Source organism: Colossoma macropomum, unplaced genomic scaffold, assembly GCF_904425465.1.
Source record: "Colossoma macropomum unplaced genomic scaffold, Colossoma_macropomum, whole genome shotgun sequence".
Taxonomy (NCBI): Eukaryota; Metazoa; Chordata; class Actinopteri; order Characiformes; family Serrasalmidae; genus Colossoma; species Colossoma macropomum.
The window spans coordinates 11,842,116-11,855,773 of NW_023494805.1; the positions used below are offsets into that span (position 1 = coordinate 11,842,116).

The following is a 13,658-nucleotide window of genomic DNA, read 5'->3' on the forward strand; positions in this document are numbered from 1 at the left end:
CCCAGTTCCAACTCCTGTACCATAGGCAGCTGCCATATATAGATTGGAGATGGGCATAAACAAGTCCTTATCTCATGTCACAGCATTGTTATCAAGGAACGCGCCACAAGCCTTAGAGAGACACAAAGGCCAAGAAATGTATTGTGTCCTCAGCATAAAATAAGACACAGCAAACACTTTGCTGATATAGCAGGCGCTTCTAGCCATACACTTTCCCTCGATGGTAGGCACTTAAACTGAACTAACTGTCCCACAGCCCAACACAGAATAGCACAAATAACATGTGCACATCATTAAGCTAACAACAGCAACTTATTTACAATAAAGTCTCTCCTATCATGAGCCTCCTGACAGCCTCTGCACGTAGCCGCTCTCCATGGCCATGCCTCCCGCGATCCTACGGCAGTGTCAGTAGTGGGATGCTACAATATTCTTAAGCAAAGTATTCTATGTTAAAAAGATTCAAATTTGATTACAGGAGATAATCTATATCCATTCAATGCTAAAAATGTTACACTTAGCTAACAAATACAGAAACATTACTCTCTAAACATCCTCTAAACGAGTAAGAGCACAAACTTAGACGTGAGAACCTTTTTGTTTTCATGAGCCCCATTATGTGAATGCATTTACTGCTTTTTTTATATACATTGGCTTGCCTCAACCCATGACACCCAATTCACATTTAGTCTGTTGCAGACTGTAAAATCTAACGACTGTGGAAAATGGTTGTCGTCAGCTTAAATAACTGCAATCATCACAAAAAACTGTGATTAGAATGAAGGAATTTGATAACAAGACAGGAGCTGAAGATCCTAAGGCCTCTTCACTCTCCATCAGTAGTGCTTAAGGTTCTTTTGCGGTGTTCTCCTGCCCTGTACCAATCAGACCCCTAAACCCTCTCCCTCACCTCTCCAACTCTGCTTGCATGTTCTTAAAAATCTGCACCATGTTGTAAGGTGCACCAAAATGTCAGCAAAGAGGAGTGAACTGCAATATAATAAAACTGAGTAAAGGAGCAAGTGATACAGGAAATGAGTCTCTTTGATTAAACTTTTTCAGTGGAGTGCCATGTCATGGAAACCTGAATTTCCTTTTTTTTAAAACAGCTTGATGTATCCTCAGTGATGCCACAGTCATCCACTGCTGGGAGTCTAAAACAGCATAACTGTCCTTGCTTTTTCTGGGTGGGTAAAATTGTCCTCCTTCTCCCCCATCTCTCAGTGCAATGCTAGCCAACGCAGATGTCTGTTAACTGATGTAATAGCACAGACATATAGCTTTGTCCTCCAAACATGTCAAACTGTCCAATAACATTGTGTTAGCAGCAATTTGTAAAGATATGGTGGTTGACCTCACATCTTGGAGGAAGTGCTAGCCCTCATCCTCCGGCTTGGTAGTATTGTGTGATTGGGGAAAGACCTAACTAGTGGATGAAACTGTCTAAACTGGGGAGAATTTTAAAATTCCATTCAGCACAAAAAAGCAAATAGCTGCAAAAACAGCCTGTCTTCAATTCATTTTTTGTGATGTCAGGAAAACCAACGTATTAAAATATACATGCCTGTTCACTCTACAGCAGTTTAGCTCCGCCCATTCACACTGAAGTTGTAAGGAATGTTTCAGCCCAGCACAATGAATGAGACACAACAGAGAGCAGCAAATCAGAATAGAGGTCACTTACATACATCAGTCTTAAAGGCACAGTAAAAAAAGGCAGCCTCTTTAATTCTAAGAGAAAAAAGAGGCTGGAAATGAAATATTAAGTTTTTAGTACGTAAACCCAAACAGACATTATAAGTAGACCCCAGGGGGGAAAGAAGTGTATGTGTGTGTGTGTGTGTGTGTGTGTGTTATATTACATGTTATATTACAATGTTGACATGTTGTCGACTAATAAGCAACCCGATGTATGCTGTCTGCCTTTGTTTTAATGATTCATAAATTAAAAAACTGTGCAAAGGCTACGCCCAAAAACCGTACAGGATGCGCCCAGAAACCGTACAGGATGGCTTAAGTGTTGCCTAGCTTTTTTTTTTTTATTGAAAAGTCTTTGAGCTCGGTCTCTAGCGCCACGTCATCTGATGTCACTGCCGCACCTGCGCAGCCATCTTGTACTCGTACGCCAGGGGCAGATAGGAAGGAAGAAAGAGAAAGGAGCAAAAAAACTCGCCTTTCTTACTCAACAGAGTGATGTCAGTTAAGTGAGCGAGTCTAGTGAATATAAAGACGACTCGAAGCGTTTCGGACGGCGGCAGGAAAGTAAAGAGAAGAGCAATAAAACCCGTCTCTCCTCTCACACAGTGCCTCTCTCTGGATTCCAGACGTGCGAGTCATCATCGTCTCTTTTCCACAGAGCGAGAAGAGAAGAGGAAGGAGCAGCAGCAGCAGCAGCAGTGTCAGACCTCTAGCGGAACAGAGCAGAGACACCCCGGTCTTCACACGCACACACACCATGAACCCAGAATAGTGAGTAACGACACTTATTTTACCACCATATCCACACGAAACTGGTCCTTTTTCGCTCGTTCACAGACCTCGTCGTCGTGAGTGAGTGGATGAGCTTTGTCGGCTGGCTAAGCTAAGCTAAGCTAAGCTAACGTTAGTTAGCCGTCAGCTGTAGCGGCGGCGTTAGCTGTCCATTAGCTAAGCTAACCAGAGCTAGCTAAACCAATATTTGCTCTGGAATAGTTACTGAAGGTAAGCCAGCAGTGCTAACTGACCTTAACGACTGTCTTCATATTCTAAAGTTGTAGTTTTTGCACTGACAGCTATTTTTAGCTGTTTGTTACCCTGGCCATCAGATTTTTGTCAAAGCCGTAGTGTGTTTGCTAACGGAGCGCGAGTCATTTTGAAAGTGGCGACATTACTGGTTTGTCACGGCACTGACTGGAGCTGATACATGTACTGTTTTTTCGACTTAGAAGCTAAGAAGAGGGCTTAAATCAGTCTAGAGGCGACCTAAAAGTGACAGCCGTGTCGTGGGTTTCAATTTGTTTTGTATGTGATTGCGTTAGGCCCCAAAAAACAAGAGGATCAGCTCCTTCACGTTAGGTTTACAGTGCTAACCGTCGTTTTGTTCGAGCTTGACTGCAGTAACATACTGCTTTGAAACTACACCTGCTCAACAAATCTGTTGACCAGTATAATGTACAGTAGGGTCAGGGCTTAGTGTCTGTGTTGAGATAACGTCGGTCCTTTGACACCAGCACGTCGAACTGTATGACACTGCGTGTACAGAGTACTGATTGCTCCACAACACATATGTGATGCAACATGTCTAATGTTAGTCGTTGGCAGAAACCATGCCCTCAGTATTAAGAGAGCACCAGGACGGCTCCTAGATTGCGACATTTTCATACCTGAGAGGCTCCCAATTACACGTGTTGTTGTTTATCAGGGGGATGACACTGTGTTTGGGGATCTACATGTGTCCGTTTTGATATGACACACTGTTTGAACCTGAAACCAGACGTATTATGGTAATGGGAAAATTATTTAATGTTGTCCCAATAATCTGTGTTGACGCAGAAAATGTTTGCTTTCACAGTTACTGCAGTGTATGGTTTACGAATCGATGATCTCCAGTAGCATCTTGAGGCACGCTGGGGATTTTAGGTTCAGGCCCTTCAAGGGGAATTTTCTCTAAGTCTCTTGAGCTGTGGCAGAAAACCGTTGTGCTGTTGGTATATTTTAAACATATGAATCACATTCTGTCTTTTGAGACACACATCTTTGAAGTACGAAAGTTCTGAACCCTAAAAAGATCCCTCTTCATACACGTGGTCAGCTTCTTTGTTTTCCCTTTCAGCTTAAGTGGAAGTTGTGAGTGTATTTGAACTGTATAGCCTGTGTTAAAATTGCAGTTGATTTTGCTTTTCAGTGACTACCTGTTCAAACTGCTCCTTATTGGTGACTCTGGAGTGGGGAAATCGTGTCTTCTGTTGAGATTTGCAGTAAGTATCTCATTTGATGAGCCTTTATATGTCAAGGGGAACGAAACTGACCATATCCTTTTTTCCTCAGTTTACTCCCAAATTAATTTCACTCTTGTTTTTTTACCAAATATAAATCACCGACACATTTGGTCATCAAACTGGGATCTCATGAATAACTGTGATATATGTAGTTTAAGTAAATGTTGGATGTTTGCGCAGCTTCTTCTTACCATGATACAAAGCACTTTCTTTGGAGGCAGGAGCTTTGAGAAATGGCAGACCCCTGTCCACACCGACCATGTTTAAGCCATGGCCTATTTACTGGAACTGGATAGTAATAATAAGAGCTATTAAGGTGTTCAGGTCTACTGAGTGTCTGCCAGTAGCTGTTTAGCTCTCTCTTTGGTCTCTAGTGCAGTTCAGTGTGAAGTCACCTGACTTCATTATGGGGTGCATATTTTGACTCCTTAATGTGAAGTTTTTGCTGGAACTGGCTTAAGTAGGACTGTAGTTGGTAACAACGCAAGATGCTCTCACAGTCAAATCTACACTATGCCCATTTTTAAAGCAGTCTCAATATTGTCCCTTTTTTTGCTTGACCTAATCGCCTTGTTTCCTTTAGTTCTGTTTTCTGTGCCCACCTTTAGTGACATAAGAGATGCACGATTATATACCAATCATGTTGCTGTCGGCAGATATGTATAGGTTTGTTTGAGGGGGGAGAAAGATCTGAATGATGCTTAGATTTAAATTCAGATTTGGTGACACAATTATAGTGTTCCAGAAGAGCATATTTAAGCAATACTGGGATACTGTGCTAACATGTTTGCATTTTATTAAATTTATTATACTTTTAACCCTATTCAAATGCCTTTTCGTCATAATACCAGTAACGCTAATTAGAATTTTGTCATCTCATTAATATGTGTGGGCATCAATATTGACAGATTATTTACATGAAAATGTTCTGTATCAGCCCAGAATTCTTTTGTTGATGAATCCCTAATGCTGGCCGTGTTATCTCGATTTGTGCATTTTGTGATATGGTAGTTAGAGAATAAAAGGTCATAGCTAGAAATTAGGATGCACCTATATGGGAATTGTAAGCTAATGTGGATATACAGTAGTTTTCATGTACATGCTTGCTGATACCAATACTAATAATACTGATACATAAACATTTCTAAAATGTAGAAATATAGAATTCTAGATCTGCCTGGATTAACATTACAGAGAAATGTAACACATTTGTAGAGAGATGTAAATGGAGTAAAGGGAATAAACTGCACAAATTTTAGCACAATATCCAAAACTATCTACCACTCTGGAGTATAGTAGTATGTTATCAGATATTGGTTTGAAATATGTCAGATCTAAACATCTGTCTGATGTTGATATTTCTTTTGTTTTTCAGTAATTATATGCCGTTTAGCAATGTGCATTCTGGCCGATTTGATATTCAAGGGTCTGAAAGCGTTTATGATCGGATACCTGGTTAACCATGCTGAAGGGAAATAAGAAAAGGTCAACACCAAAAAAGTGGGGTTTGGCTGCAATTAATGTAGAGCTGTGGCTTAGCTTTTTAGATAACAGCACTGGTGTTACACAAAAATGTATGATCACATAGAGGAATACGTTTCAGAACATGTTTTGTTATCTAAAAGCAGGTGAGGGAAATCGGAAGGTTTTTGTTTCACATGAGTAATATCACAGAGGCTACGTCAAATGAGCTAATGAGCTAAAACTAGAGCTAGCTGGTAACACTGGTTGCTGATGGAGACTCGTCTTCATCGGGTGTTTTTACTTCTTCAGTGGACAGTGTGCCAACATGCTAGTATGTAAGAGAAATATATTTTAACTGTTTTTGGACTGACCATCTGCCTCGCCTGTTTATTGATAAAAGCCACTCTATGTCTACCTTCTCAATCGTGTTTTGGCAATGCGCCCATGTTAAGGCATTCACATTTTGGTGTAGCAAAGTATAACATACTTACAGATATGAGCAAAGTTTCATGTTTTATAGTTTTGTTAAAGCTTTAAATCAGCATTTCAATGAATTGTCTGAAATATTGTCATATTGCAGTGTGTATGTTGAAAAACACAGGCTTTTTAAGATTCCACTTGGGGTATAAGAATACACTGGGCCTAATCTTCTACTTACTTTACAGACATTCAGTGAATCTCAGAGGGTTTTTAGTAAGGCCAACTGTAAGTAATTTTCGCTAGAAAATATGGCACAATATGTCACAGTATATATTTCTTCTGACATCTCATATGTTGGAACAGGCAAAAAAGCCAGTAGTGCCACATTTAAAAAATACTATAAAATCATTGTGTACAGATCATTTTTATTTAATATTTCACCGCTCTGTATTAAATACAGTTAAACAGGACTAATTATGCTCCCTTTAAAATAAAACATGCAGGTGTACAGTGTTCTTTAAGTACTGACTATGTGCATGATATGTATTGTAACATAGTTTTTCAAGATAACGATTAATATTGTCATTGCCTAGTCCTGGTAAAGGCCAGAGCACACCAGTGGGGCAAACTTGAGCGTTCTAATGTTTGCAGTTGTCCTTAGAATGTTCAGCAAAAGAACTTGCAAGTAAAGTGAACTAGAGTAAAAGGGAAGACATGGGTACAGCACACCAACCAAACGTTTGTGTCCTTGTTTGTCCTGTCGGTGTACTTGTTATTTGTTTATTGCTGCTACTTATTATGATGCATTGTTGTTTTCTAGGATGACACATACACAGAGAGCTACATCAGCACCATAGGGGTGGACTTCAAGATCCGCACCATCGAACTGGATGGCAAGACCATTAAGCTTCAGATTGTGAGTGGCTCACTTACACTTCTCACGTATTTGGTCGCTCTTGCTTATTTTGTTTTACATAGCCTTTTCTCTGCAGCTGAAAAAGACGTAGGTGTATTTCTAGAGATAATTCCAGGGTTCGCGCTTTGCTGGTTATTTCAGGCTTTGTCTGGAGATGTCTCAACTGGTAGCCTAGACTGAAACTTGAAAAAGCTCTTTTAACTAAGCAGTTGCAGTTGATGAAGCCTCTTATGTTTTTGATGTATGCTGCTGAGACTGAGGTGTGGCTGACTGTAGTGCCTTTAAGTTAAGCCCTAGTTGCAGTTGGATAAATAGGAGGCTTATTCTTAAAACCTTGTTTTAAGATATTCTTACTACAGTAACGTCTAATGTAATTGTTATAAATTCTGTTTTGCAGGACAAGATAATGGAAAGCAATATACAAATTGTCATTACTGTATTTTCTGCCAGACATACTTACAACCTATTCATAGATTTTTGTTCACATTTCTTTTTCTTTCTCTTTGTCTCTTTGTCTCTTCTCCGCTCTCTCTTCCCCTCTCAGTGGGATACTGCTGGACAGGAAAGGTTTCGTACCATAACCTCCAGTTACTACAGGGGAGCCCACGGCATCATTGTGGTCTATGATGTCACAGATCAGGTGATGCATCATAAAATATTCACCTCCTAAGATCCTAATGTAATGTGGCACAGTAGATAGATTAACTCTGAATTGAACTTTGGTTCTCATGAAAAATGAAGGACAACAGATGCTAAATATATTATACTATAGACCCAGTGCTATGTCAGTTTGTCAAAGCATTTATCAGTGCTGTCATGTACAAGTTTGCTTCTCTCATAGTTACTTAAAATTGCATGGTGTTCCTTATAGAATAAACTACGAGCCATTTAGTCATATTAGATCCAGTTCAGAAAATTGTTTATGCAACAGTTGGATGCATGGTAACAATAAAAATTTTGGAGGTGGGTACAAGGGGCATACATTGTATGTCCAAAAGTATTCAGACAGCCTTTCTATTGAGTGAATTCAGCTACTTTAAGGTGCCTCCATTGCAGGCATTCAGTTGCACAAACACAGCTTGTATAATCCTAATCAAAAAGCATTCTCATTGGAATGGGACACTATAGCAGCCACACATGAGCCTAAGGTCACTCTACTTACTGCCAAGTGTTGTCTACAGGGGTATAAAGCCTGCCGCGTTGGACTGTGGCACAGTGGAACTGTGTTCTTTGGGGTGATGGTGCTCCATCCAATAATTTTGGGTTGAGTTGGAGTGGAGTTTGTGATCCAGAACTAATCATCCCAACATCAGTACCTAATGCAACTTCACTAATGCTTTTAATGGCTAAAGAGCATCAGATCCTCACAGACGTGTTTCAGCATCTAGTGTAAAGCTTCCAAGAACAGTAGAGGCTGTTACTGCAGCAAAGTGGTGACACACTCTCTATTAATACCTTTTGATTTTAGAGGAAATGTTAAATGAACAGGTGTCTGAAAACTTTTGGACATACTGTAGTTTCAACCTTTGAGGAAATTGGTATTACGTTGCAAGGTAAGAAGCTTAAGGTTCTTTGCGTGTGTAATCGACTCATGCTACAATGGGTCATGGTCAGTCTAACTAACATAGTGCCATTTAATATTGGTTTATGATCGTCCTGGCATATCACAGCCAAAACTTTATCTCAATAATATTTATTGTAATGCAATTATTGCAGAGGTAGTAGAGGTAGTAGAATTGTGTCAGCTTTAATATATATATATATATATGTATGTGTGTGTGTGTGTGTGTGTGTGTGTGTGTGTGTGTGTGTGTATACACACATTATACATATAATTTTTTTTTTGACGTCCTGTGCCATTTTTGGTGTGGAGATAAAAAGTACTGCACACAGTCTAAAGGTCTTGCGTCCATATGGACTGCTAACTTGGTCTCATTTGAAGTGGCCAGTGCAGAACGTGCATTTATTTTTTGCTTGTCATTTCTGTTTTTTTTTAGGTCTACTGGTGCTCAGATTAAACCATGTTGTATAAAGTTGTTGGTGCATTCTCAGTATCATGTTTTTTTTTCTCCCTCATTTTCTCTCTCTGCAGGAGTCGTACAACAACGTGAAGCAGTGGCTGCAGGAGATTGATCGTTATGCCAGTGAGAATGTCAACAAGCTACTGGTTGGGAACAAGTGTGACCTCACCACCAAAAAAGTAGTGGACTACACAACGGCTAAGGTTTGGAATTAGGATGATTAATTTATTAAAATATGTAATACAAATTGGTGCAAAAAGAAGAGCTTGTGATGGTTTGCCAAATGTTTTGATAAACCTGTCTCCGTGTTATAAGAAACAGTATAAACAGGGGAAGTAAGTTATCCTGTTGAAATGTACACCTCATGTGGCTAGGTCTATGTGTTTCTATTTTCAGATATATCATTACAACACATCAACGTTGACCATAGCACAATTGCTGTGGCTACAAAAACATAAACTTAGAAATGTTTCATGGGACGTTTTAGTGGGTTGAAGTATGGTTATGCAGAGTATATCATGCCATTTCTGTCACTTCCCTTATTTAGTAGGCAAGTAAAGTTCATTTTAAATTGGCAGCAGTGCCTTCAGAAAACATGGCATACAAATCCAAACAATTGTAGATTAGGTAGGTTTTGTATGAAATCACAGTCTTGGTTTTAAACTTGTTTACTACAAGCCAGCATAAAATTGATGTGGGTCACATCAGGGGTCCAAAAATGGAAGTCTGTTCCTGATTACTCCTGTTTTCTTTTCTTGTGCTAAACGGTTGACAGACAGATGAAGAAGTTACATGTTCTTAATCTGAAAGGTCCTTTTTTTTATCTTGCAGGAATTTGCTGACTCTCTTGCCATCCCCTTCCTTGAGACAAGTGCAAAGAACGCCACCAACGTGGAGCAGGCCTTCATGACCATGGCAGCTGAGATCAAGAAGCGCATGGGCCCTGGAGCTACGGCTGGAGGAGACAAGCCCAACCTGAAGATCGAGAGCACTCCAGTTCGACAGTCCGGTGGTGGCTGCTGTTGAAGAGCCTCGCCTTCCTCACACACATGCGCGCACACACACACATGCCCTGTCAGCCCTCACACACACACTTGCACACATCTAGGAGCATAAGAACAGAAGGCGAAGACGTTCTAACATTCTTACGGGAGTAACCACTGCATTTGGAGCCAAAGCTTGAGTTTTAACCTTATTTTGGGTTCCTGGCAAGAAGTTTAGTAGCTTCCTTTGTGATGTCCCGGTCATCTCCTTGGGTTTTATACTCCTAGACTCACACCCTCTCCCCTCAAACCTTTTCCCTCTCAACCCTGCTCTATTTTTCTTCCCTAACCTTTTCCACACTTGATCTCCATCCACATCCCTAACCCCCTCCCCCCACCAAATGGCCAGGATGCAGCACTCGCTACTTTCTTAGGAAGCCACAGGTCCTGTGAAAATGCAGAATAGAAATTGAATTGCTTTTGGGTGACGTACTGTTATCCATATGCAGGGCAGCCGCACTAAGAGGTGTAAGAGAGGAGGGAAAGTTACATGAGAATCATGTTTGTCATGAAATCAGCGTTTCTCCCCAGTCTCGCATACTCAGATCCATCACACAAACGCTCACACTCTCAGATGGTTGTTTTGGTTGTACAGTGTGTATGGGCATGGATGAATCATTCTGCAGAGTCGCATACTGAATGGAGAGCATAAAAAATCTGCAATATTCTATATTTCATACAGCTTATTATTATTATTATTATTATTATTGTTATTAGTGATTTTAAGATTTTTTTTCCAGTAGAATGTTTTTTCTAATCATGAATGCTTGTATAAAGGCTTACTGCTGTCAAATGAAGGTGTTTGGTAGGGAGGGGACTGAAAGCGTTTGTTTATTATAAAACCTTTGCGAGGGCTGGGGTTTGGGTTTATTGATTAGTTAATGCTACTGTTCCCTCCATTACCTCGTGTAGCCCCTCACCCTTAAATGTGCATCCAGTGCGTACAGCAGCAGGGCAGACGTCATCACGTCCAAACTGGAACAGAAAACCTCATTAAATCGACATTTTTGTTTTCTCTTCTGTAATGAAAGTGAAAGCGAGTGGTTGTCTTGTCACTGGGCTAAAAAGTTAAAATTGGTGCAGCAAGGATGTGGTTGCAGGCTTGTGAGTGCAGGCTAGTGCATTTCTAGTTTGTCTTGCATTCTGGTGTTTCAGAGCTTCGGGTTATCTCAGATTTAAGGTTTTATGACCTCAAGTTCAGGGTATGATGGTTTTCAGAGACTCCACTCAGTATAAGCCTCATGCTGTCTAGTTTTGTCAATATTACTGTAGCCTTTGGTTGTCTTGTCAAATATCCAACATGTGCTATGACAGCATTCTGCTATGTTGGACTTCCGTAGAACCTGTATAGATCTGGCCTGTGTTCTGTTTACTCACACTGTTTTTGGAACGGTCCAATATGTATCACAAAAATGTGTGATTTAGAAGTATATTTGTATTAATACATTACAAGGTTTAAACATATGTGTAGAAGGATTTAACATAAAGTACCCATGAAGGTGTGTTGTTGTTTGGAGGTGGATCAGTGTGCTGCTTGTGCGAGAGTGCTGTGGGGGATGTTGGGACTGACTGGTCTGGGCTGAGAGACCGGATATGACCTCCCATATCCTCTGAAAAGAAAAACGCAACACTGACAGTTAAGCCCTTACTCTTTTGCCTCAAACTTGAAGCAAACCTTTCAAAAAATCTACCTTTCTTCTCCTCCGGGAACTTTTACTTGGTCTTGTGAGGACTCCAGACCAGGACAAAATCGTCTGAATGTTGCCTTTGGTGGTATGAGGGTTTAAAATGGCTCATGGAGGTCAACTTAAAGCCCCTCTACCCCCCTTCCATGTGGTTCAAACTGTAGAGGAACTCATAACCCCCTTTCCTGAATGCTGTTTTAGCTTGGGAGCCCTCTAGCAGTTGTGTGAGCTCAGACGATGTCCTACTGCTCCCTGGTGGACTGAAGACAGTGTTTTCCTTGTATCAGTTTCAATATATAGGATGTGGATCTAGAAGAACATAGTTTGTAGAATTCACTGTTAGTGTTGACCTGTCTCAGTTAGATAGTTGCACCAATGTCTGTCATATTGTGACGTTAGATTACTAATAAATGAGCCATTTAAAACTAGTTTTAACGCCACTTCAGCCACTGCTAAAGTAACCGTTCTTTTGGGAGAGTTCTGACATTATTTAGTAACAGTGAGAGATTGGTTGGTGTGGGGTTGGAGGGAGCAGTAGCAGGTGGGGAGTGATGGGTATGGGGGGGTTACTTTGTCTAGGAACATTCCTTCTATCGAAACAACAGTTTTGATCAAGGTTTCAGGTTAAGCCTGCAAAAAGGAAATGACTGTTCTGAGAAACGTCTCACTTTAGACCTGCGCGCCATCTCACACTAAAACCGAGTGCATCCTGTTTTGGACATGTTTTGAATGCTTTCAATTTTCCAAGAGGCTTTTGCTGGTTCTACTGATTTTAATCTATGAATTGAACTATTATGTTGTGATGCTGTGTGTCTGATTAACGGATGCGGGGCTAGGGGCAATATTGTAGAGGGGCGGGACATGAATAGAAGTGGGGAGGGCTACTTTTGAATGTGATGACCTTGCAGCGTGCGTTTTGTTTCGCTTTTACTTTTTAACTTTGTTTTTCCCCCCATCTCTCTCTCTCTCTCTGTCATTTGCACATCTCTGTGTTGCTTTGGGTAAGGCAGGATGAAGGCATGGGCGATTGGTTTATAGCGAGCACCAGGCCGGTAGTTCTTCCCCTCTCCCTCTGCTTGCTCACTCTGGTGCTCTCTTTCATAGCTCAGTTTGATCATGTTTTTTCTTCTTTCTGTACATATTATAAATATATATATAATAAAAAAATGATCAATGTCTGTCTGAAGTATGGTGCTTTGTTTTTTGAGGACGTGTTGATCAAATCAAGTAAATGTGTTTATTTGCTTGTAATAAGGACAAATGCAGCAACTGGAGCTTTGGGTGCCTGTTTTGTATGACTGAAGTGTCGAGAACACGGCGCCACATCCAGATTAGTTATTTTTTTCTCAGCCTTAATCTAACAACTTTACCTGGTTTGAATAGACTCACTGGCCACTTCATCAGAGACACTTGTATTGTAGCTTGACCTTGGTGTTCAGACCGTATGCCATCTGTTGAGACATATACTGTGTGGCTCTCCTCTAGTCCTTCATCAGTGGTTATTTTTTGACAGTGAGCTGCTCTTGGCTGGATATTTTTTTGGGTTTTTTACCACTCTTGACCTAGCAGTGACACTGATGAAAAAAAAAAACAAAACAAAACACATTGCTGTGCCTGCTGCACTTGTACCAGCGCCAGACACTACCATGTCACTGTCATTGCTGTGCTAGGAATTGTCCGCTGCCCAAATAATATCAGGTCAGCAGTGGTTCAGTGGTCAAAAACGTACCATTCATGGATACTAAACTGTACACCTAAATAGGGGACCTACAAAGTACTCATGAAGAGACCAGTGAGTGAGAGTACAAGGTGTTTTCTGATAAACTACATTATTCATTACTACATTACTAATACATTGTTCAGTAAGGGACATTAGATTTGTTCTCACCTGCCGATCACATTGTGTTCAAATAGCAGTTTTCTGAGCTGATGGTGTTTTGTGAAAGATATACCTATATGTGTTTTGCAGTCATATTTCAGTCATTTATAGTGAATAATAACCTGTTGTCGTGTACAGGTCATGAATAATGATGAAGTGAATCAAATGAAGGATGTAAGTGCTATACAAACCCACTCCAATGACTTTTTTTAATCTGAAGAGTATATAAATTTTAGGGGTTGTGATTTTTGGG

The 13,658-nt window shown here is 40.4% G+C and overlaps 1 protein-coding gene across 1 annotated transcript; it reads left to right on the forward strand.

Annotated features, from left to right (window-relative positions):
• Window positions 1–2,078: 2,078 nt before the first annotated feature.
• Window positions 2,079–12,708, forward strand: rab1ba (zRAB1B, member RAS oncogene family a). The gene is made up of 6 exons (XM_036597836.1): window positions 2,079–2,469; window positions 3,884–3,956; window positions 6,682–6,777; window positions 7,322–7,417; window positions 8,870–9,001; window positions 9,630–12,708. The coding sequence occupies exons 1-6, from the start codon at window positions 2,456–2,458 to the stop codon at window positions 9,822–9,824; spliced, it is 606 nt and encodes a 201-aa protein (XP_036453729.1). The 5' UTR covers window positions 2,079–2,455; the 3' UTR covers window positions 9,825–12,708.
• Window positions 12,709–13,658: the final 950 nt, after the last annotated feature.